This window comes from Sciurus carolinensis, chromosome 1, assembly GCF_902686445.1.
Source record: "Sciurus carolinensis chromosome 1, mSciCar1.2, whole genome shotgun sequence".
NCBI lineage: Eukaryota > Metazoa > Chordata > Mammalia > Rodentia > Sciuridae > Sciurus > Sciurus carolinensis.
In genome coordinates, this window is record NC_062213.1 from 5,466,029 (window position 1) to 5,491,494 (window position 25,466).

The 25,466-nt window shown below is 47.7% G+C and overlaps 1 protein-coding gene and 1 non-coding gene across 3 annotated transcripts in view; one reads left to right on the plus strand and one right to left on the minus strand.

The window, feature by feature from the left end:
- The window catches only part of Fam135b (family with sequence similarity 135 member B), a 303,172-nt gene that overhangs the window by 197,653 nt on the left and 80,053 nt on the right, over nucleotides 1-25,466 (plus strand). Inside the window, exons 4-7 of one of the 2 annotated variants that reach the window (XM_047556813.1) lie at nucleotides 178-317; nucleotides 6,854-6,924; nucleotides 12,913-13,086; nucleotides 18,151-18,277. In XM_047556813.1, coding sequence (XP_047412769.1) covers nucleotides 178-317; nucleotides 6,854-6,924; nucleotides 12,913-13,086; nucleotides 18,151-18,277 — 512 coding nt within the window. The remainder of the gene's footprint in view (nucleotides 1-177; nucleotides 318-6,853; nucleotides 6,925-12,912; nucleotides 13,087-18,150; nucleotides 18,278-25,466) is intronic. The other variant, XM_047556820.1, reaches the window with a different exon arrangement.
- LOC124968622 (U1 spliceosomal RNA) lies at nucleotides 7,219-7,380 on the minus strand. Its single transcript, XR_007105794.1, has one exon. It is a non-coding gene; the product is annotated as a U1 spliceosomal RNA (small nuclear RNA).

The following is a 25,466-nucleotide window of genomic DNA, read 5'->3' on the forward strand; positions in this document are numbered from 1 at the left end:
CAGCCCCACTCAATAACCACAACCTCGATGTGGTAGGGTGTCATTCATCCATGGTTTTAAGCTTTGGGTATTGCATTTGGGGTTGTAACTTTCCTAAAGCAGGGCAGATGCCTGATGAGGCTGTGGGCACAGGATGGTGTTCATGTTCATGAGCACCTTCTGATTGTTGTTTTTCAGAGAGCAGCAGTCTGCATTCAGCCTATGTCCATGAGAGCACTGTGCACAGCCGGGTCTTCCAGATCTTATACAGGAATGAAGAGGTGCCCATAAATGATGCCATGATCTTTCGAGCTCATTTGCTCCTTGATGGTGAAAGGGTAAGTTGTGAATCAGTCACCAGCCCAAGTGGCTGTTGCCCCTCTTGACCAGTTCCTCTCTTTGTTAGGTAAATGGTAACTAAAGGGAGGCCGGAGACTTAGTCTGAAATCTGACAGATGGGAACTCATGGTGTTAGGCCATTCATGCTCTTGATTACAGATGCATATTTTACTCATCCTTTCATTCAAAGACTTTCTCAACCCATGAGGTCTCAGGGGCAAGCAGTCTCCATTGACCGACGGTGTCTCTCTTCTCCGCTCCTCTCTTGCCTGTTTGTGCTTCTGTTCAGGCACTCTGTCAATGAATCAGTCAGCACAGGCTTTTGAGAATCTCCTTTTTTCAAAGCCCTGTGTTATGCTCTTGGATGAGAGACAGAAGTGAAGAAGGCTGCAGGATCTTGGCCTTTCAGGGGTGGATAATTCAGCAGGAAAAAGATATTTAAACAAGCATCTTGGCAAATGATGTGCACGGCCCTTGCTGTGTGGGGAGGAATAAAGGGATGCCGAGAGTGGAGAAACAGTTCTTGGGAGGACAAAGCTGGTGCCCATCAACCACGTCACAAAGGAGCTGGCTTTCAGACATACCTGCGAAGAGTCCGTCAGACAGAGACAGAGAAAGGACACCCCAAAAGGGAACTGCATGAATGAGAGCTTGGAGACCTGGACACGTCATTGAAAATCCCTCCTGCATCAAATCAGCACGTCTCAAAGGAGGATCTGGAGCCTAAGCCGTTGATCTCACTCCAGAATTCCCCTGGAATCCCAGGTGCCCCGTTCCTCTTGATTATTTTTTGATGGGATCTTTTGCAGGATGTGAAAAAGCACTCCTATTTTAGGAGAACTTAATTAGAGTCCTGTTTGCCTTCGCGTGTGGTGTGCATAACAACTCCTCCTGGCAGTGTGTTTCTCCTCTCCTGTCCCTCAGCTTTCTGTCCATGTTTGGTGCTCTAGGTAGTGACTGGGATCCGCTGTGTGGCTAAATGTAAGTGCTGCCACTTGTTCGTCATTCACCGACCCCCAGGAAGTTTGTACCATACTGGAGATAAGCAGGGGAAAAGAGAACACCCGTGTTTGGGGCTTCTAGTTTAATGTTATGTCTTGGCATTATTCCATCTCAATTCCCTGAGCCTTGATACTGCCCTTAAAAATTTAAAGGCTTTTTGAGTTGAAAGTCTTGAGATCATAAAACATCCTATGTTTGAATGGGAGTCTGTCTCATAGGATATATTTTTTTCCTGCATGTACAATTACTTACCTTTGTAAAATAATAATTTATTATTGTTAGTGGTAATCTATATGGCAGCAAACAATGTTACAACTAATCATCATATCCAAATCTGTGATAATTAAGGTTAATTTGATGTGTCTGTAAAACCATGTATTCCGAATGCATGCATGAGCTCTTTTCTAGTGCATACCTATCTGCTGTGACAATCAAAATACTGCTTACAGCCTGAGGATGTGTAAGCCAGAGGATGTGTCCAGGAATGAAGGCAGTGGTCACTATGAACAACAGGCATTGACACAATGGATGCTTGTCCATCAAGCACACCATGACACATGCCATGGGCAATTCCCACATGGAGAAGAGGCAGTCAACACAGTGAGGCCAGAGATTAGAGCAAGGGTTGACCATGGAGAGAATGAATCACCAGTTGAGAAATATGATGAGAGGTTTCAATAGAACTTGCAAAGAGTGAGGGTGGAGGTAGTGTGGGCAGTTGTTCATAGATGCTCTGTAACCCACACAAGACTTAGGAAGGTTTACAAAATACATGGTTGGGTTATTTGGGGTTTTTTTGGTGTTAAGTTTTTTGAGTTCTTTATGTTAAGTTTTTTGAGTTCTTTATGTATCCTAGAGATTAATCATGTATGTGTATAACTGCATGACCTATGTGATCCTACAACATGTATAATCAGAAAAACGAAATCATACTGCATTTTTGAATGAGTTATCAAAATGCATAAATGCATTCTACTGTCATGTATAACTAATTACAATAATTAAAAGAGATATTCAGTAAAAAATAAAAAAAATACATGGAATGATAAGAGGGGAAAAAATAAAAGCCATGGAATGAGCCAGAGTAGAGGACAAACCCAGAAAGGAAGAGAAAGCCTGTGGTAAATATAGCAGAACAAAATGCCCACACATCCTCTGGACATTGGCTAATGGCAGCCCACAGCTGGAGCGCTAGACTTCCAGCTGGCAAAGTGAAGAGGAAGAGATGAAGAAGGAGACACAATTATAATGGCAAGATGCTTAGTGCTCTGAGGAAGAAGGGAACAGACTGCATCCGTTTCTATGCATGTGTGGGTCTGAACAAGGTTGCGCTTTGTAGGCTTAAAAAGAAAAGCATTTCCCAAAGTGGGATTTCAGGGAGTACCCACACCCTAGTTCTTTGGTAGTACTTGCACAAAATACAGACCCTGGAGCTCATCAGCCTGGTGATCTAACTGAGCATTATGGTTTCAGGCTGAGTTAGTGGGCTGATTCAGAGTTTGGGAAAGTAGGCGTGGATGGGATTTCCCCACGAAGCAGCTGAGCACTTCTGAGACACAGGACAGCAAGATAGTGAGGGCAAAACAGGGCCGACTTGAGGAAGAGAGCGTCGTTGTTTTTGGCACAGGAAGCATCACAGACACAGATCTAGAAAGGAGGGTTGGGAATAGCACGGGGACTCTCCATGCTGCTTTCCATGATGGCTGCACCATTCTGCTCGGTTTATACCCAAAGGACTTAAAATCAACGTACTATAGTGATGCAGCCACAGACAGCAATGTTTACAGCAGATCAACTCAAAATAGCACACTACAGAACCACCCTAGGTGCCCTTCAAGAGATGAACGGATAAAGAAAATGCAGTATGTATGTATATGTATATGGTGGGATATTACTCAGCTTTAAAGAAGAATGAAATTATGGCACTTGCAGGTAAATGGATGGAGTTGGAGAATATCAAGCTAAGCAAAATAAGCCAAGCCCAAAAAAAACCAAAGTCCAAATATTTTCTCTGATATGTGGATGCTAATTCACAATAAAGGGGGTGGTGCTAGGGATGAATAGAGTTACTTTCTGTTAGGTAGAGGGGAGTGAAGGGAGGGGAAGAGATATGGGGGTAGGAAGGATAGTAGAGTGAAATAGACATTATTACCTCATATACATATATGACTGTATGACCCATGTGATCCTACAATATGTAAAATCAGAAAAATGGGAGATTACTCTCCATTTATGTATGATCTATCAAAATGTATAAATGCATTTTACTGTCATGTACAACTAATTTTAAAAAATTTTTAAAAAGAATAGCATAGGGGTCACAGAGACCCCACTGAAGTCTGCCTATTCACCTTGTTTTAGGGCAGGAAGCTTTCCAGGCTCAGTAGGAGAAGGTTTGGGATTTGCACAGGTAATTCCTGCACAAATATGGGAAATGGGGTCAGGAGACCAAGGGTGTGGAAGCAGTTGCTGCTGCTGCCCACACAAGTGTTGCAAGTGTCAGGCGGAGATTGGACAGGTGACCAGCAACAGGATGGATGGATGGAAGGGAACGTTGCAGGATGGCCCAGCATAGCCCATGGAAGCAGGTCACGTTAAGCCCAGAGATGGAGGACTCCACACAGAGAAGACAGCCAGTGATGTGACCCTACACTGTGGCATGAAGCTGCTGTCCAGGGTAGTTGGGGGATGCAAAGTTTCTACTAAGAGGGTGATTAGAATCCCGGTTGTGTGGCAATAACCATCTTGATGATCTTAATGTAATAGCATCCTACACTTATTGGCGGTGCTGTGTGGCAGGCATTTGCTGAATATTCTCTTTGAATAATTGCAACAACATTGTGTTTTATTACTCTTGCTTTATAGATGAAGATCCTGAGATTAATAGATGTTAAATTATTGTCCCAACATCACCCCATCAGGAAGGGAAGTGGTAGAGCCAGGCTTCAAGCTCAGGCAGTGTAATCCCAGTGGGCAAGACCACTGTGGGGTTAGTTACCCAGAACAAAAGAGGAAACAACTGGAATTATAATAACTCATTTTTTTGAGAATATGTCAATCCTTTGTGTACATTTTCATATTTAGTTCACACAATGGCAAGGTTATGGAGTAAGCATAATTATGTTCCTTCCATCCCATGAAAATCAACTGAAAGTTTGACTCAGTGGTAGAATCAGGATTCTCACCCATGTAGCCTGCCTTCGGTAGCTCCCTTCTTAGCCACCAGTACAAGTGGGACTGGGGAGGAAGGAAAGGAGGAGAACTTATGAGTCATTGTCATGAGTAGATTTGATGTCAACAGGGAGAGAACATATAGCTAGAACAGGTTTGACCATGAGCAGGAGAGTCCTGGGCAGAACCTGGCCATTGAGGACTCACTCGCTGCTCAAGTTTAGGGAAGTGACTATACCACACTGAGCCTCAGTTTTCTCATTTGTAAATGGTGGACAATATTTCTTCATTCATCATTTTAGCCACATTAAGTAAATCCTGCTACATTGCAACACATTCATGGGTATTAGCTTCTTTTATTATTTCCATTATGTAAAACTGCCTCTGGTGGTCAGAAACTAACCTTTGAAAAGAGATGATGTCCTTAAGAAAAGATGGCACATATGTGTGTGTAGCCAGTTTCTGTGCATGCATGTGTGTTTGGAGGGGCAGGAAATTTATAGCCCGTCATGAAATGAATGGTTAGGAAAGGCAATGACTTCGTTTGGAATATATGTTGCAAGTAAGATTTATTGAGATACCAGTGAAGTCACAGCCAGGCTCCATGTAGCCACAGTTCCTAGGAAACTGCAGCAAGTTTAAAGTTGGAGCTCACAGTGAGTTTTCATCACCGAGGCAAATGCAAGCTTGGAAGGTTCTTGGGGCCTTGCTTTGCCAGTCTTACTTCCAAGGAACTGGTGGCAAGAAGCTGCGTTGCTTTCATTGTGTGTATGAAGTGAGGCTCGTGATTATGCAAAACAAATCTAGGAGAAGTTATTTATAGCACTTGGATTCAGCAAACTGTTAGCTTTTAAATGCTTTTTTTAAACAACAATTTTTAAACCCTAAGGACCTAAAGATAAATTCCATCCATATGTCTCTGCCTGAACTATGCTTAACCAGGAAGATGTTTCCAAAGAGGTCTTTGGATAGGAGATTTCTGTCCCTGAAGAATGAGTACATTCTTGCAAAGAAATGACTCCCCCAAAAAAGTGTGGATGGGGAAGAGCTTTATTCCTCGAAAATGCAAAGACACTTTCTATGTAGCAGACCTTATTCCTTGAGTTTGAGGTCCAGAATAATGAAAACCAGTGTCCCCTTAATGATACACAGATTAGAGGGGACATCTGGCAAGAAAGTAGCCAGGGGACTTAGCCTCAGGCCAGATGAGCCTCATCAGTGAATGGGTGAAGCAGTGGTAGGTGCAAGAATTGCTTGATCCAAACAAATGCCAGCTCTGCACTGCCAGATCTAGGGATTTTATTTTTCCAGAACCTAGAAACCTGCAATTCGAATGTGAAATTGCCTGAATTTTAAATGTTTGCAACTTGTTCAAAACATTTTTAAAAATACCATGGGGATTAAACAAAACACGTTCACAGATAACATTTGGTGCATGAGCTTCCAGCTATAAACTTGAAACAAACAATTCTAATAGGAAGTACTAAATGCTAAGAGAAAAGAAGCAGGGTGCTGTGGGTAGAGAGGCGGATTATCCAGCCTGGAGCGGGGGACTGAGTCCTGTCACCTGTGTGCAATGCTGGTGCTGGGCAGGCCAGCTGAGTAGAGGGGATGGGAGTCTGGACGTTAGCATGAGACTCCCCTTTGACTAGGGGTGACGGTTTTAAATATGAGAAAAGAAGATATGGGGATACTGGTGCATGTGGGAAGCACAGACTTTTTAAACTAAAAATGAAAGGACACAAAATGCTAAAGAGAAGTGTCTTTGAATAGAAATGGTTAAAATATAATTAACCTCAAGACGATAATGAAGAGCTTCTTTCTTATGGACTTGAGCCTCCTTGGCAAATGACTTAACCCTGCTGGGTGTGGGCTTCTTCCTCCACACCTGTGGACAACGGAGCCTGCCATGCGAGGGAACTTGCTGTTTGGAGGTGACTTCATCTCTGATTTATCCCATCACTAGCTAAGTTAGATTTCGCTGGAAGTTCACTTCTCTATCCTTCTCAAAGGAGGTGCTAGGGAACATCTTGCCTCACCTGAAAGAATTCTACATCTAATCCATGAGGAAATGAGGCCTCCAGGAATCCTACACTACCGAGACATGTTTAACTGTTTTTGAACAAAGGCTTTTCCCAAACTGGCTATGTGATTGCTTGCCTTCCACTCTCCCCAGAACACCTCCAGGGACCTGGTTCACAGAATGCGAAGGACTTGCAGGGAGAACCTGCTTTAAGCACAGTGACTTTAATTTTGTGCTGGAATTCTCTTCTCTTTCTCCAGTTTAGGAATTAGAACAGCTAAGTATTTCATGTGGACCAGAGTCAGCTTCGAAATCCCTTGGACTTTGTTTCTCTTGCAGGTGGAAGACGCGCTGAGTGGAGTCGATTTTCAGCTCAAGGTGGACCTGCACTTTACGGACAGTGAAGAGCAGTGAGTGTTGCAGAAATCCCCCAGTTGTGGTGGCCCAGTGGCTTCCCTGCCCCTTCCCCACCCTGGGGCTCCCCAAAGGCTCACTCCTCACAACACCTTTCAGATACCCAGTTCTTGGAAGCTGCCAGGTCCCCACTAATCATAGCTGACCAGGAACAGGGGCCAGAATGTCTGTGTGGGCGTTTCACAGGGCGAGCATTTGAGGCAGGAGGCTCCAGTGCTGTGTGCACAGGCACCTCCCTCTTCTGGGCCTCGCTGCTGATGCCTTCTGTCCTCAGGACATTGCTGTAGTGACTGGGGGCTTTAGAATAATGACCCTACGAGGCTACAAAAGTCAAAGCCTCTTCTGAATCAGAGGAAGTTTTTGCCAGGACTCTGCATCTTTGTGCGATGGATAAGACTCACCCTGGGAAAACCACCTTTGTGATCATGGTATCTCCCCTGCCAGGTGACTTTGCATCTTGGTACTGAATAGCTTCTGTTGTGTTTCAACTCTCTGAAAATTGAAAATCCATTTATGTACAACCTGCTGATTAAATAACTGGAAAGCAACTCTTCCTTCTCATAGCAACTTCCTTTCATCTTTTTCTGTGGCCTCTTCCTTCTACCCAGAGGTAAACTGTCATGTCATTTAGCACTGTAGATTCTTCCAGGTAAGAAGTAAACCGTCCTTTACCTCGGTATTGAAAACTGCAAGCAAGTATATCCAAACTCTAAACTCCCATCCAGTTTATAACTTCTGCCTGCTCCCTCAACCCCCCTGGTCCAGACTTCCTGATGGTGAACGCTCCCAGTGCAGAAGCAGTGAACTTTCTAGTTCTTCCCGAGCTTTCTTCTCCACTGTGGTTTGTGGGTCAGGCAGCAAGGAGGGAGAAGATAGAGAAAATGTCATGAAATGAAACTGGGTTGGTCGAAGGCAGGGCCCTTTATGTGGTAGTTGCTGAATCACCCTCAGGGTGTCCTTGTTAATTCCTTGCAGATAGACTCATTAGACACCCAGCCACTCCACCCAGTCCCAGTGTGTGGTTCTCTGATACAGTGAAGCCTTTCATAGCCAGGTGACTCATGTCTTGCAGCAAATTCTTTGAGGCAGCATGTTAGTCAGCTTTTCTGTACTGTGAACAAAATGCCTGACAAGAACAAGCTAGAGGAAGAAAAGTTCATTTTGTCTCAGAGTTTCAGAGGTCCAGTCCATGGTTAACCATCACCATTGCTCTGGACCTGAGGTAAGGTGGAGGGATGTGGCTGAGGGAAGTTACTACACTCATGGCAGTTGGAGGAAGGTGGGGGGGATGTGTCATAGAGAAGATGAAGAAGTGACACTCCTACCCCAACCAAGCTCTGCCTGTCTATAGTTGCCATCACCTAGTCCATACTAGAATAGACTGATTAGGTTACAGTTCTCATAGTCCAATCATCTCACCTCCGAATATTCTTGCATTAACACAGGAGCTTTTGGGGGGCACCTCATAATCATAACTGTAACATTCTGTCCTTGTTTCTCAAAAGCTAATGTCTATCTCACAGTGCAAAACACTTTTTGCCCATTTCCAGGAGTGCCCATAGTCTTAACAGTTCCAGCATTGCCCCAAAGTTCAGATCCAAAGTCTCCTCTGATACTCAAGGCATACTCTTGGCTGTGAGCCATATAAAAATTAGAAGCAAGTTACATACATCCAATATATAATGGCACAGACTAAACATTCCCATTCCAAAAAGGAAGAATAGGGCCATTGAAAGAAGAGATGGGGCCAAAGTCAAAGCAAGACTAACCCAGCTGAGCAAACACTTCCTGTAACTCTGCCTCTAGCATCTGTGGACATGGGAGCAAGTTGTTCCAAAAGGCTGGGGTGGTCTGCCTCTGTGACCCTGCCAGTTGAAACCCACACGACCTTCTTCTAGCCTGGCTTTATCCTCAGCCACTCGTGTTCTTTGGCAGACAGTCCACATTGCTGGCATGTTACTGGAGCTTTTGTGGGATACCTCATATCCAAACCACAATAGGCAGGTACTCCTCCAAGGATCCCACATATGGCCCATGGAAAATAGACAAAGTCACTTTAGCCCCTTCTCATATATATGGGGAACCCTCTCCAAATGGCCATTCTCTCTCCCGCAGGATAGGCTAGCCCCATCCAGCTGCTCTCCTGTGCCTTTGCAGGATGAGGTAGTCACCAGGACCTATTTTCACAGTCCTAGGGGACACAGGTTCAGTTTCCTTAAGGACACTTTTTCTGCTGGCAGAAGGTGATAAGGGACAAAAGTCCTTTCACCACTGTCCTATGAAGAACCTCAACATACGCTGACCACTTTCTACCAATTAAAATTAATCCTCACATCTGGTCTTGCCTTTTCTTTGGAGCATGGGGAATAGGAGGCTGCCAGGCCACTGATTGGATGGTCCTCCACCCCTTCAAAATGCAGACTCCCTCCCAGGACTTTCTCCCAGTGAGCACAGAGACCATCCTTGAAATCTGTCTAGTAGTTGTGGGTGTTTTCTTTTCTTTTTTTTGGGGGGGGTGGTACTGGGGATTGAACTCAGGGGCCCTCAACCACTGAGCGACATCCCCAGTTCTATTCTATATTTTATTTAGAGACAGGGTCTCACTGAGTTGCTTAGTGCCTCCTTCTTGCCAAGGCTGGCTTTGAACTCATGATCCTCCTGTCTCAGCCTCCCTGGCCACTGGTATTATAGGCATGTGGCCCCATGCCCGTCTGTGGGTGTTTTCTTAACGTGGATAGTTGAGTGGGTACTTGGGGAGGGATCTCAACCAAAGAAGTCCTGATCATGTCAGAGTCCTGATTGTGTCTGGGCATTGGAGAATGGACATGCATTGATGTAGCTGGGGTTGCCTGGTCTTGGGGCTTGCAGAGTGTCTGTCCAGAATCCTGAACCACATCTGGGCTCAACATTGTGGATTCCTCCTTCTCATCTTTATCAGAACGCCCTGGACAGCTGGATCTCTCATCACATCTGCTTCCCACTTTTCAGGAGAGTGGGTGCTTAGGAAATCCTGTGTATATTTCCAGAATCAAAACCCCTGCTTCCATTGTTCACATGTTCCCCCCTTACCATCTGGGACCCCTGTCATTCACTCCTCCAATAACCCACCGATGCCCTATGTCCCTGTGCCTATTTCCTTCAGAGGTTTTCATCCATAGTTCCGTGGTAGGCATTTCCAGTTAACCACAGAAACCTGTCATTGATTCCAAAACCAGCCTGGAGTTTACTCTCCAATACTCCCTTTACGAAGCTCTAATGTAAACAATAGTGGATGTGGTAAACGAGACTTTCTTGTTAGAAAAAATCATTGATGGCAAACTTGGGCATAAGAGCATATAAGATGCAGCCACTGAGGTTTAGCTCTCATTAACTATGAAATATGGAGAGAGTCCCTGTGTTTTTCCAAATCTTAGTAGCTTTGTTTATAAAATGGGCATTTTGATTGGGTCTGTTATGAGGATTAAGAGGGACGATACATATAAGAGTCCCAGTGCATGGCCTGCTGAACAAATGACTTCTTTCTTTTTATGGCTTCTGAGATGCAAGTAAGGTCAGGCTTCAACGTGTTGCTTTCTCTGTGCAATATGAAGCTCTTAATATCACTCAGAACTGGGGCCTGCATGAAGTACAAGATTAGCTAAGAGGAACAGGAAGCCGGCAGCTGGGAAAGATTGGAAATGCCATACTTTTTCATTTTCGTAAATTGGGTTTAAGGATGATAAGGTTTCTCTAGCACATCCTGGGGGTAGCATCTACCTGGGGGTAGATGTTAGACTTTGAAGCATCACTAGGTCAGCTGGCTTCTTCAGCCCCAGGTAGAAAACAAACAAAAAGGAATCAAATGGAGGAGGTTGAAAGGGCACTTGAAGCCCATCTCATCCAGTGGCTCTAATGCCGGTGGGATGATGTGGCCCCTGGGGACATTTGTCCCTGTCCAGAGATATCGAAGATGAGAATGATATTGGAATCTAGTGAGTACAGGCCAGAGGTGCTGTGAAGATTCACAGAGCACAGGGCAACCCCACTCCCAACAAAGCCCGTTCAGGCCCCAGAGTCAATATCTCTGAGATTGAGGGCCCTGCTCAGGCCTAACCTCCCATCTCTACCTGCTCTGCAGAGACCTCCTACCTGTGGCCCAGACCAGGGAGCACACACCTTCCTGTCACACCCCTTTCTGTTCCCAAACAACTCTGAGGGCCGGAAGATTCTTTCCTTGAAGGAGCAGTCCATCCTTATGGGCCTACTTGAGTGCCCTCAATTTTATTTCTTGCTTACACCAAGAACACTCTGGGTCTGGATGGCCATCCAGTTACGGAGACCTCTCCCCACCACCTCTTCTTCTCCAGGCCACCACCCTGGGCTCCCTGCCTGCCTTTCTGCTTGTTGGTTACTGTTGTTACTTGGTTTTTGCTCATTGGCTTGGAGTCCTTTATAAGAACCCAGGCATTCTCCCCTGGGAGCTAGCAAGTTTCTCTCTGTCTTTTCTAAATTGAGACATACCAGCATCTGAGTTTGGTCTCCAGGAATGGACTCTACACATCTCGGGCACTGCAGGGCAGTTGCCTCCCTCTTTCTTCATTCTTGACTCTAACTAAGTGGCTTAAATTTGTGTTCATGTGTTTTTTACACCTCTGCTGTCCTGTGACTTGTTGAACCACCTGTCAAACTACCCATTAAGCTGCCTATTGGTCAGGCCCTAAGAATGTTTCTGTGACTTGCAGGAACCTGGGTCTGAACAGACTCAGGGCAGTATTAAAGTAACTTGAATAGACTGTGCAGTTGCAAGGACATGGTCTGGCCTTTCCATTTTACCTGTGACTTTAAGCAAATTGATTAACTCTCTTGGCCTTTTTTTCCTTTTGAATAAGTGGAGCAATATTGGTGGATACCTCCTAAGAGTGCTTTACAGAGGAAGAGAAAAAGTTCAGTTCTTAGGGAAGCCTCAATGAGTGTCAGCTTTGAATCAAGTGCAATGCTAAGGACTCTCCGTGGCTCCCAGGGTAGAGTCTTCATTCCCTCCTCATCAGGGTTCTTCCTGGACACCCGTAGCTTATTTATGGAGTTGTAGGGGGCCTTGTGGCTTTGGCTTTGTAGCAAGGCGTTCAATTGCCCAGGAGCATCAATGACTGCAAGAAAGCAGGACTTCCAGGGACCTGGGAGGCTGTTCCCTTCACTCTGCTGCCTTGGCTTGCCCCCTCGTCTGTGGAGGAAGGAGAAGCTTCTCTCTCTGACCCACTCCTAGAAGACACTCCTCCAGGTTTCTCGTGTGTTTGGGCTCAGCACAGCTCACAGAACCTGAGGCATTGGTTTTCAGAGTTGGAGATTTGTACTGGTCCACCATGCTGGCTTTTCTTTAGAGGAGACTCAAACTCTCTTTATAACCAAAGGGTCTTGCCTGCCAGTTGGTTTCTCTGAGCAGTGGATGCACACCTGTCACGGCACGTCAGCAGAAGTGGGGGCCTTCATGACTGCTCAGGCCTATTGACCGTGTGCTTTTGGTACATTCATGCTTTTGTGCAGCCAATCTGTCGTCCATCTCAATAAGCACACTTTTGACCCACTTCTGCTGTTGCCAATACTAGCTGGGTAATGGGGCTGAAAAGATGAAGTAGTAGAAATTTAACAAGGTTCAGGCTCCCAAAGTAGATTCAGCATAATAGGTCTGTGCTGCAGTCGGCAGAGCATCAAGCAAGAGGAAGGGAAAGAGGGCCGGGAGGGCTGTGGCATTGAGAGGAACCATGAGGGAGCTGGGCAGCTCAGTCACCCAAGTGTGGATGAGGTGTCCCTGACAGCAAAGCACGAGACCCAGATCTACCACGTAGCCTGGATTCCTTCACTGGCTGATCACAAAGAGAATGATCCCTGCCCGACAGAGTATGTGCAGATTTTAATGAGATGATGCCTGCCCTCTGATCTGTGACCTGTTTGGAGGACAGCAGGGAAATCCACTGTCACTAATGTGAGCTCACTTGCATGTTTTCCAGGCTGAGGGACGTGGCCGGAACACCAATGATCAGCAGCCGCACGCTCAGCCTGCATTTCCACCCCCGGAGAGGTCTACACCACCAGGTCCCTGTCATGTTTGACTACTTCCACCTGTCAGTGATCTCGGTGACCATCCACGCTGCCCTGGTGGCTCTGCAGCAGCCCCTGATCAGGTATGCAGTTAGTGGTGGCCCCGAGGCACAAGAGTCACCTCCTATCACAGGTGTGGTTGGAGGCATGGAGCTTGCCAGGGAGGTAAGTTCAGAACAAAGAAGCTTCTCCCAGTTGCAGCCGCAGGCCTGGGCCTCACTAAGAGACTCAGAAGAGCTAGCGGAGAGGTGTGGAGGGGCCACCAGGAGTGAAAGGGACACTGGGTGGAGTCCAAGGGCTGAAAACCTGCGAACGTTGGCTCACACCAGGAGGGTGTGGAGCCTTCACCTGCCTCACTTCTTTCTCACTGTGCCTTACTGGAGAAGTCATCTCATGATCTTCATCTCTAAGGCAGGAGTGCTAACATGTGCCATCTACATCGGTTGTGGTCACTCCCAGATGACAAGGCCAGCAGCGTGGCAAGGGTTCTGTGGTATTTGTTCAAACACAAGTGGTCACATGTAAGATGACTCCTTCCCTGTTCCCCTTTAGGGCCTTGCCTGGGATGACCTCCAAGGTCCTATGGAGCACTGAGGCTTATGAATTCTGTAACAGGAGGGACAGAATTGGCCTCAGCAAGTGCAATGTGCTGTGTGTGACCCTTCTGAACGCTCCAGTACAGCTGATTTTGTGCCTCTAGATCCTTTCAAAGCATTTCACGTGCATGTAGACCAAAGTTGCACGTGTGTACAATGGGATATTTAAGGGTAGCATCTTGTAATACAGATTTTTGGGAAGGGAATTGTCCCAGTTTCCCTTTCCTGGATGGTTTCACAGTGCTGAGAGAAGATGCGGCTCACAGACAAAGTGAGGAGAATTCTAGAGGAAAAAAGTGGATTGTTTAGGAGAGGGTTTGCAGTAGTGTGGGCTTTGGGCATAGGGCAATCCTTCCTGGGAGTTAAAGTCAGAACACAGGGAGAACCCAAGAGCATGGGGAATTGAGGGGTGCAGGCAGCTGGTGAGCAGCAGCCCCCAAGCCTGGGTCAGATAGCGCATGGTCCACCCATGGTGCTCTCCTGAGAAGCCCTAAACCTTGACTGAGCTGCTTGAAGACAAAGGAGGCACTTGGGCCAGGGAGTCTATGGGGCTGTCCATTCTCCTTGCATTCACGTTTGCTGAGAGCCTAGTGTGCTCCAGACAAGGCACCGGGGTCTGCACTGCACATCCTACTGTGGGGTCCTCAGGGTCCTTGAAATAGACCTTTCCTTCAAAGAGCGCACGTGCAGAGGAGCCGGCCAATCTGCATATGTGAAATTATAATACCGTAAGTGCTGTTGTAGCGGAGCTTGATAGAAAATGTTCCAGGACTTATCATCGTAGGAACAGGGAAGCAGACCTGGCCTTGGAAAATTGCAGGCACAGTAGAATCCTGGAAGCGGCACAGTATTGTCATTCTGTGAAGCAAGTTCCTCAGCCCCTGGTTTGCTTTGAGGATTGGAAGATAAGACCTGGTGCAGAGTTGAGTGTCATCTCTGATGTCAGTGAGGTGAGACTAGTGAGGCCAGGCCACAGGGAATGTCCTGAGAGCAGCCGCTGTTCTGCTGGAAGCAGGAGGGGCGACAGCCGGGAGTAGGAAAGGCACAGCTCCCGTGCAGTCCTGGGTCCTCGAGAGGGGTTCCGTCCTCAGCAGGAGTCATAGCCGTCTTACTGTCCAAACCACCACTTTGTTTCTGGGGGTCCTTGGTCACCTAAATTCTCTAAACATCTGTTTCAAGATCTAAACAAACAAATGAATAAGGAATTTCTTTAAAATGGAGGTGAGATTGAGCCAAGAGAGAAGATGCGGATGCAAGGGAATAAGTAAAGAGTGTTCCCCTTGGTGGAGACTTGCTGGGTTCAGGGCGGATCTCACTGTGCTTGAACCACTCGTAGAAAGCAGGAACCTGGAGGCTCTGAGATGAGCAGACCAGGCTCCTGGACTTACAAGGTGCAGAGCCTGGCAGAAATCCACACAAGCAGTGAGTACTGAGCCAGAGAGATGCCACTTAAACTGAGGGGGTGCCCAGTGTCCAGGGAGCTCATGGAGGGAACAGTTGAAAGCATGGGCTTTAGGATCAGATGGACCCAGGTGCAATCCTGAGGGCCTGCTTGCCGGCGGTGCTTATTTGAGTACTATGTACTAGGAGGCTGTTTGAAGGGTTAAATGAGAGTACTTATAAACTTGGCCATGCATTCAATAGGTGAACTTTTACTAGCATCAACCATATGCCAAGCCCTGATCTAGACCACATGAATAAGGCTTAATAACTGACAGGTGACTTTGAGCATGGTGAGAAGCAGTTCTGCTTGAAACCCAAAGGAAAGCTTTGCAGAAGAAATGGCCTTTGTGCTCTGTCTGGTGGTGAAAGATGGATTCGGGAGGGTGAATTAGAGCTCGATTTTATCAGTGTAATTAGGGACACACTAAGGAAATGAAAGTCCATTGACTGTATAAAGAGGAAGCCCTGAAGGTTTGAGCAGAACAGCCTGATAGAGCTGAGTTTTGTAGAGATCCCTCTGGTAGGCTGGGCTGGAGGTGACATCAAGAGGGGGCAGGATCAGCAGGAGTGTTCACACCACCTGAAGTGGCAGTGGGGAGCAGTTTCTCCCTCTGTGCTGTTGGGAGCCCTGATGCTATTCTAATGAAGATTTGGAAGTCTGGGGACTCTTGGTAGAGAATCTGACCACCTGACAGGAATGGCCTCTGGCAAGTTTGCCTTCAGGACCTTCTGCAGAAGGATGCAGATATACCCACAGTGGGAGCTTATACTTCTCTGCGGATGGAGGTAAAAATAGAACTGTCTTCCAGTCTCTGGATTCTGCAGGAAGAATTTCTATCTTGGCTCACGGTAGCAGGGAACAAAGGGAACCCTTTAAGACTGTGGGAAATACCTGTCAAATAGGGCAAGCACTAGCTTTTCCAGAAAAGCAGTTTTTCACAGCATCAGTGAGATCCAGTAAGTATGAAGGAGGTGTGAAATTAAAACTTAACCTCAAAAGACCCTTAACCTTCAAAGAGAGACTGAAGAAAAGAATCCAAGTTTTAACCCTCAAATGGGGCAGGTCGATTTCCCCTGAGGTGTTTCCATTCTGGATAGACCCAGAAAGGGCCACATTTAAATAAATAAATAACAAGTTCCTTTAGTTACTGTTTTGCCATATGCACACCTATTCTACTTTTCTTCTGAAATGTTCTTTCTACCAATCTTCTAACTGAATGTGAAACTAGCCTCAACTCTCAATTCAAAGCAAATCAGAATAACACTAATATTACATTATACAACTGCCCTCCATGCAGGGTAGGGCTTGTTTCTAGGACCCCCGCAGATCCCAAAATTCATGGATGCTCAAAGCCATTATATAAAATGGTGTGGTATTTGCATGCAATATACACACATCCTCCTGGACACTTTACATCATCTCTAGATTACCTTCAATATCTAACATAATGTAAATTCTATGTAAATGGTTGATTTGAGTATTTGTAGGAAATGATTGTAAGAAAAGAGTCTGTACATGTTCAGTTTAGATGCTATTTTTTTCAGAATATTTTCAATCCCTGAGTGGTCAAATCTGCAGAGCTGGAGGATATGGAAGGATGATTATAATTATGGCATTATCAACAACTGCCATGCATATGGATAGCTCCAGTGTCAATAATAGATATGGTGAGGCTGATGGTTACAGTATCATTAAGTGTTACTGGCATTTTATGACTCCTCACTATTGACCAGATGCTGTGCTTAATTAAAGCCATCTTCTGCTCCTCTCGGGGAGTCCTGGTAGTGACCCCATGGTTCCAGTGTGATCGTCAACCTTGCTGACCCAGAGAGGTGGGGCAGAGGAGGTTAAAACCTGGCCTGACCCACAGTGTGCAGGCAATGCTTCTGGGACTCGCCCCCTGGCAGACAGGCTTCATGGCCCGCTGCCCCCTGTTCAGCAAGTCCCCACCTGAACATCCATCCTGGTCACCCGGTTGGTTCCATGACCTGCCTTTCCCTGCTCACTGGCCTCAGCAACCTCCACTGCGTTCCACTGTGCACTGGTTTACCCGCCTCCCTCCCTCGCTACCATCCATAAGGGGAGCGCCTCCCCTTCACCTTGATGTCCCGGCGCGTGGCGTGAGGCTGCTCCTATTTGAACACAGGAATTAAGCCAGAATAGAAGGTCAACTTGGTTTCCCTCTCAGTATTTTGAGTGGGAACAGGGATGGGCCTCTCGGGTGAAGCCCCTCCCCAACTCTCCTGAGCATGTGCAGTGTCGATGCCGCCACCTGGGCTGCTTGTCATCAAGGCCCTCTGCCCGCTAGACCTGCAGTCTCCCTGGAGTGCTAGAACACACCCGCGAGGTAGTGGTGGCCACACCCACACTAAGGTGAGACCGGAAGGCGAGGCGGCCGGAAGCAGATTGCACTGATACGTCGTAGATCAATGAACGTGGAAAAGGACACGGCAGGCAAGATGACCCCAAGCCCCAGTGAGCCCCAGTGAGGTGACCGTGATGCTCTTGCTGGCTCCCTCGCGTCCTTCGATTCTGGAGTTGATCACGGCCGGCACACCCAAGAGTGGATCTCCACGAGCAAGCGCGGTGTGCGGGGATCTGTATTTGTGCACTGAGTACTGCTGGCCACCGTGCTCGGGGAGTGCTCCGTCAGTGGCGATGGCTGGCCTTGACTGTTCTCCTGCTTGGCTCAAGGCGGTGGATGTTCTTTGATGTTCTTCCACACAGGTTCAGGAGGGGGCTTGCCCCAGGTGCCAGCACTGTGAGGAGCCCTGTGAGCAGGGTGCCCTTCTGCCCCATTCAGCGGCTGCTCTGGGCCGTGTGGCCTCAGGGCTCTGCCGTCCTCAGCTGGCACGCTGGTGGCCTCTCAGGGAGGCGTCCCATTACACAGCTGCTGGATGTGTCATTCGTGGCTGCTGAGCACACATGGCAGTGGAGCCTCTGTCACCACAACATCCACAGGTGTCCTATTCCAACGCCGGAGGGGTGAACTCCTCCTAAGTGACCTGCCCCGTGTGCTCCCAGCAGCACCCCTCAAGGGGGCCAGTACAGGGCACCCTCACTTTCTTCACCTCCTGTTTCTCCTTCTTCACTTCTGTTCTTTTTAGTTTTACTCGTCCGGGAAGAGGCTCCTGGCTTGGTAAAGGCGGCCCAGACACGGGACCAGAACAGTCCATCATTTCTCTGGAAAACTTGGTCTTTGGAGCTGGATATTGCAAGCCAACTTCCTCAGAGGTAAGGTCAGCCCAGGGGCCACGGAACTGTACCTGCCAACTGCAGTTCGCAGAGCGTGTGTTCCATGAGATTCCTGCTGCTTTAAACAGCCCCCTGGAGATTCTCTGCTCTGCTATTCCTTCCCCTGGATGTTCATCCATCCTTCTCTTTATTACTGCCGCATTATTAGACACCTCCTTAATGCCAAGCCCTGTGGTAGGCCCAGGTAATGTGGTCCTCAGAAGGTGCCCATTATGCTTTGTTCCCTTGGAGAGAGCGGTTCTGTGGAGGCCAGGCAGCTGAGTGGTGAGGGGCTTCCCCCAGACAGTTGTGTGGACACTGAAAGGCTGTTGGGACTGAGTCATGCCTGACTTCAAAGGCTGGCTCCATCTTTCATTTGCTCATTCTTTGAGGACTTTCCCCAGCTGTTGAGTTAATACTGTCTTGGAAAGTCATGTGTATCCAACACTTTAGTGAATGTGAAGTCCTTAGCCTGGTCCCTGGTGCTTGGTAGTCACTCAATCATGCACATCCTGTCCTTTCCCTTGCTCCTTCTCCCCAAGAACCCCCTGTGGCTACTCTCCTGTGATGTGTAGGGTTTAGTGCAAATGGTGGGACCAGCCCTATTTCTCCTGAGCCAGTATGTGATGTGTTTCTGTTAGTGATCTGCTCAGAAATAACCAGCTTATATTATTCAGGGTTGTCAAGAAAAGCAGGACCAATAGGACAGGTTCCTTGCTCTTCGTAAAGAACTAAGAAATCACAGTCAAGGATAATAAGAAAGAGAACATTCTCTCTCACTGACTCACTCCTATGTGTTCTATTCAGACCTTCAGTGGACTAGACAAGTCCCATACACAGTCGTGGGGGCAGTCTGTTTTACTCAGTTTTCCAGTTTGCATATTGATCACATTCAGAAGCATCCTCACAGTCATCTAGAACAATGTATCACCACACTTCTGGGTACCCCATGACCTAGACAAGTTGACATATGGAACTGATTATCACGTGACCCATGGCATGAGTGTAAAAAGCCTTCTGTGCTCAGCCAGCACCCAAGAGGTGCTCTATCCTCCTGTCCAGCTGGGCTCCATGCTCAGACTGTCCTGAATCACAGTACCACACCAGCTCGCTCACCTCTGACATCATCTCTCCCAGCTCCCAGACCTGGCTTGGAGATCTGCCTGCAAAAGTTGTCCATCGCATCTCCATGTGGCTCCAGCCACTGTGTCTAGTGTTCTCAAGATCCTGAGAAGCAAACGGAAGGGCTGGGAGACAGGGAACTTGAAGCAGAACAGGACTTGGTGACATGTAAGCAGCAGACATTAGAGCCAGTTTGCAGGTGAATCCCATGATCTATAGATGCAGGACCTCAGGTGACCACTGAGATTCCAGAACCTGGTTTCCCCAGCACCAGCACAGAGTCACTGAGTGATTGAGGAAGTTACTAGAAAGCATGGAGGGAGCTCTCTTTATTACCTCACATGCATGAGAGTGCCCCCAAACTGGGGTGGGGCACACATAAGATCAGAAGACTGATCTTCCTGTCTCCATCCTGAAGGTCTGCAGCAGAATGTCCATCCTGCCGTGGATGCTGTGGTGTACTCCCTGGTTGTCTCCCAATCCCCTCTGGGAGCACTGATGGCTGAATTCGCAGGACCAGTTGCTTTCTAAGGTCCTCAGGCGTTGACTGAAGTGTTGTGAACACATCACAGTCTAAGTTTCTCCTGTACCCAGTCCTACCTTCCCCACACACATGCTGGACCTTAAAGCCTCCATAGTAGGCCTACCATCTGAAGATCTTCAGCTCAGACTGCTTTCTAGAGGACATGGCCTGGGAATATAAGTGGCCTAATAGTCACAGCTCAATTGGAAGCATTTTAAACACTGTCTCCAAAGTTGAAGTCTTTAGTTGGTTCTATAGAAGCAAATGAAAATGATATGACCAACACTTTCCCTGAAGGAACTGGGGTGCACAGCTCCCTGCATGTGCTGTATGACTTGCTCAGAGGCCACCGCTGCAGTCAGGCACACTCTGACTTCCTAGGACAAACCCTTTCTCCCCAGTGCTATAGAAGTCTCAGTCTCCTCCCCTGAGGCTCTTGAGTGGTGGGAGTAGAGACCATCTCATTAGTTGGCCTTTGCCAGGGCCCAGCACCATGCCTGAACACAAAATCTGTGCCCAAGCATGCCTGAACACAAAATCTGTGCCAAGTAAATGGCACAGATAAATGGTCAGCCATATGGAAAACTGGACAGTCCAGGCTCTGGGCCACTCAGACTGATCCTTGCTGTGTATGGGAGCAGACATGATCCTAATGGGAAGGAGCTGCAGGGTGATGGCTATTTCCATGGACATGTGAGGGCGTCATAGGGCTGCCCTGGGCAACAGGGGGACCTAAGGGCTGGCGTGTGATGCACACTGTGGACACTCTTACGGATGAAGTGTCTGGGTGTGACCTCGTCCAGTCTCCAACTTAGAGACTGTCGTAATATGGTTCAGAAAAGATTTTGGGACAGATGCTAACTGTGATCACTGATGTGGGACTTGGGGGAGCTTATTAAGTCCTTTGAAAACTCAGTTTTCTGAACTGTGAGATGGGATAATGCCTTTCCTTCCAAGAAGGTTTCAGAGGTTGACGTGTAAAAACATTACAGAAATAGACTTAGTGGGCACTAAGTACGGTGTGGCATTTTCTGTTTTTTCCTTTTGTTGGTTGTGTCTGGGGATGTGTGTCAAAGCAGACCTGACTGTCTTTTATAAGAGTTGCAGAGAATGACTTATTTGTGGGTGCTTGGCAATGAATTTGCTCATGGAACTTAACTCAATGGGTTATTTTCAGGACTTGCTTCTTTTCCTGAGCATTTTCCATTTCAGTCCCCTCCAACGATATAATGTGGTGCTGCGCGCCCACCCTGAGCCTTCCCACCTGGCAAGGGCTGCCAAGCAAAGAATGAAATCCACCCCGCACTCCCCCGGGAGCCCTGCACCAAATCCCCGAGAAGCCCAGAGCATTAGCAAACGGCTCTGGAAACTGCACAGATTGCAGCCTCGGCTGGAGGGATTAGGCAGGGGCTCCCTTTCAAAGAAGCTGGTCCCAGCAGAGGCGTTTGCAAAACTAGTTTTGCAGCAAAACGAACTGATAGGCACAGGCATCATGAGAGGTGAGGACCCGTGCAGCTGCCCTGCCCCTCTGTTAGCCCAGGTCCTCTCCGGTGGCCACTCTGCTGCTGCTCCTTCCACAAGTAGACCGGTGTGTTCAGAGCTGCTGGAGAGAAGCTTGGGCTCCTCCCTGTCTCCAGCCATCGGGTTTGCACAGGAGGAATCGCTGACCCTCTTTGCCTCACAGTGTATCTGACAATAGGGACACTCAGGCCAGCCTCTCAGGGTTGCTGAGAAGATTAAATGACATCACCTTATAAGGGCCTCAAGAACATACAACCTGGCACAAAATTTCCCAAGAAAACTCTCCTCTGATATTGTTTCCTTGTCATTTATTTATATAATTAAATAAACTTTTATTGCCACAGCCCCAGCCCCAGCTCCAACGTGGTCTTGTGGGTAGGACCCTGCATAAAACATCTTAAATATGGTTTTGTTCTTGGCTTCCACTCTCACTTGCTGTGTGAGCTCAAGCCCCTGACTTGCTCTCTCTGGCTCTCAGTTTCCCAAGGTGTAGGAAGAGAGCTGGATGAAACCTTCCAGGAGTCTCCTCCTGCTTTTTGCTGCTTTTATTGCAATCTCCCTGACACTGCCAGATTCAGATGGGGCCATTGGTCCATGCTTCTCCAGAGCAACAGAATCCAGAAGCTGTACATGTGCCTGTCACTGTGTGTGTGCGTGTGTGTGTGTGTGAGGTATCTCCAGTTGAAGCTGGAGTTTTAACTCAGGAAGTGTGATGCCATCTCTTTCCACACTCATAGGGAGAAAGAGATTTATTTTAAGATTTAGCTCATGCAGTTGTAGAGGCTGGCAAGTCCAGAATCTTTGGGGCAGGCTGGTAGGCAGGAGACCCAGGGAAGGGTTGCATTCAAATCCAAAGGAATTCTACTGGCAAAATTCCTCCTGCTTTGGGGGAGGTCAGTCTTCCTTCTACCAGGACCTGGGACTGCTTGGATGAGGCCCACCTATATTGTGGGGGTTCATCTGCTTTAAACAAAGTCCGATGACTTCAGTGTTAATTTTTTGCAAAATGCTATCAGAGAAGCACTTGCAATGTTTGGCCAGAGAGCTGGGTACCACAGCCTGGCCAGGTTAGCACAGAGCAACCCTCGCATCTGGAAAATCCCCAGTTCCTACTGGCCTCCACTGAAGAGCCAGAGTCCAGTGACCGGTTGGGAGAATACCATTCTCCCTGCAGGGAGGCTGCACACTCCTTTCTGGTGCCTGAAGTGAGTAAGGTGGATCCACTGTGCAGAGGGAGGCGTGGCCCCCGGCGCAGACCCTCCTCTAGAGGAGATGGGGGAGGGCTTCAGACTGAGAGCATCCGCTAAGCTCCTACTGGGTGCAAGTGTCCGTGTGCTGCAGGACCAGGAGAGCGCAGTGGGCCCTGTGGTCTAGAGTGACTCCCGGGGCAGTTAGAAAAGCCGATCTCACAAGTGCACAAAGCTTGATGGGCCTCATTTTGGAGCCCACCTTGGAAGGCCTGCTCTCCCTCCAAGTCCCCGCTGAGCCATCTGTGCACATGGACTCCTTTGGTTCACACAGTGACCTTTGCTTTCCTTCTGCGGATGGGGAACTGGAGCCACAGAAAGGCTGGGTCCAGGCCCAGCTGGCGTCAGGGCCCAGTGAATGTGAGGCGTCTCCCAACCCCTGTCATTGGCTGCCAGGTTAATGGAAAACCTGGCAAAAGATGCGCCTGTCTCCCCAGCCTCTAAGACCCCTAGGGCAGGGCAGGCCTCCTCTCCTGTGTGCCTGGAGATTGGTGCTTCTAGGGCCGACCCTGAAGTGGAATCCCCTGTCCTCCGCCTGACTTGGAAGACTTTCCCACATACAGGAGCACATGTCACTGAGATGGTTCAAGGTCACTCTTCTGAGGTTGTTTTCCTTTTAGGATGAACTGCAGAAAATTGCAGAACAGTACTGTTCTGAAAGGGGAAAATGCTCACGACCCAGCTTACCTGGCGAGCGCAGCTGGCTTCACAAAGCCCCTTCCGTGCAGAGTCCTGTGTCATGATCGCCTCTTCCCCACTGGCAAGAGGTGTGCCTCTGGTGGGACAGGCTGTGGAGGGGAAGCTGAGGCACAGTGCCGACTCCCAGGCTGGAACGTCCCCTCCCCAGGAGTGCTCTCCTGTGCACCCTTTGCCCCTGTTTGATGGGACTCTGTGCCCTGTGCCCTTGACTGGAACAGACATTTGCTTCTTGCTGGGAACACCCTGGATCCCTTCTATGAGGGTCTCCATGCACACGTAAGACACAGACTTCCCTCTTCCTGTTAGAACATCGCTGTGTGGCTTCTGGCCTGCGGCATCTCTGAAAGCAGAGGCACCATCATCACTTCCCTCGTTAATGGGTGATAACCAAGCATCAGCGCAAGAAGTCAGGATGCAGCAGAGAGCGGAGGGGCAGAGGGGCTGGCACCGGCAGGTCTCCCGCGGCGCTGGAGGCCACATGAGGTGGGGGATGCACTTGCTTCCTCTTCTTTCCCTGAGGACTCACCACAGAGACTTAGCATCAACAGTCACAGTGCTCAGAGTGACAGCAGTTTTGGGGACCAAGTGAAAGTTTAGACTTTTTTATTTATTTGTACAGACTACATTTTGAATCATTGTACACAAATGGGGTACATCATTTCGTTTCTATGGTTGTGCATGATGTAGGTTCATACCATTCATGTAATCATATACGTATGTAGGTTAATGCTGTCTGTCTCATTCCACCATCTTTCATACCCCCCTCATTTCCCTCTATGTAATCTAAAGTTCCTCCATTCTTCTCTCACCCCCCACCTCCAACCTCCATTATATATCATCATCTACTCATCAGGGAAAACATTTGGCCTTTGGATTTTTGGGATTGGCTTATTTCACTTAGCATGATATTCTCCAATTCCATCCATTTATCTGCAAATGCCATAAAATTATTCTTCTTTGTGGCTGAGTAATATTCCATTGTGTATATATACCAGTTTCTTTTTCCATTCATCTATTGAAGGGATCAAGGTTGGTTCCACAATCTAGCTACTGTGAATTGAGCTGCTATACACATTGATGTGACTGTGTTACTATAGTATACTGATTTAAGTCCTTTGGGTATAAACCAAGGAGTGTGATAACTGAGTCAAAAGGTGGCCATTCCAAGTTTTCTGAGGATTTTCCACACTGCTTTCCAGAGTGGCTGCACCAATTTGCAACTCCACCAGCAATGTATGAGTGTACCTTTTTCCCACATCCTCACCAACATCTATTATTATCTGTGTTCTTGATAATAGACATTCTAATTGGAGTAAGATGAAATCTTAGAGTTGTTTTAATTTGCACGTCTCTAATTACTAGAGATGTTGAACACTTTTTCATGCATTTATTAAACTTTTTTTAATCAGAAGAAAAAAGACAAATATGGTCCAACCTAAGTTACATTCATCTTTACACCAATGCATTAAAAATATCTTTTAAGTTATTTGTTTTATGGATGTAGAAACCTACCAAGATCAAAGTATCTGTGACCCAGAAAAGTCACAATTCAGGTCTGGGAGTGAAGATTATCATTACTCTTTATTGTCTCCTGATGATGGACATGAGACGAGATAGCCCAGATGGTTTCGCCAAGGTGGGGAGACGTGAACCTGGAACTCAGTGCCCTGTGTGATCTGTGTTTTGACGCAGCTCCTGGCGGTGGCAAGATAGCTGTGCGTGGAGGGCCCTGCCTGCGCGTGCGTGCGTGCGTGAGGGTGCTGAGCGCAACAGGGACACTGGGAATTTGTGGATAATGTGCTTTATGGTCAGTACCTGGGGTAGGATCCAGGGTCAGAGAGGATGTCCTCAGGGGTCACCACGTTGCCTCATGTGGCGGGATTGCTTTCGTTTGTAAGGCTGAATGACATCACTCTACCTGTGTCTACATCTAGTCTTCACCCATCTGTCAATGAGCACTGAGGTCCTTGTCATATCTTGACTGTTGTGAATGATGTGGCAGGACTCATGGGAGTACAGGGATCTCCTTGAGGTACTGATTTAGACCAGTTTTGGATATATACTCAGAACAGGTGGT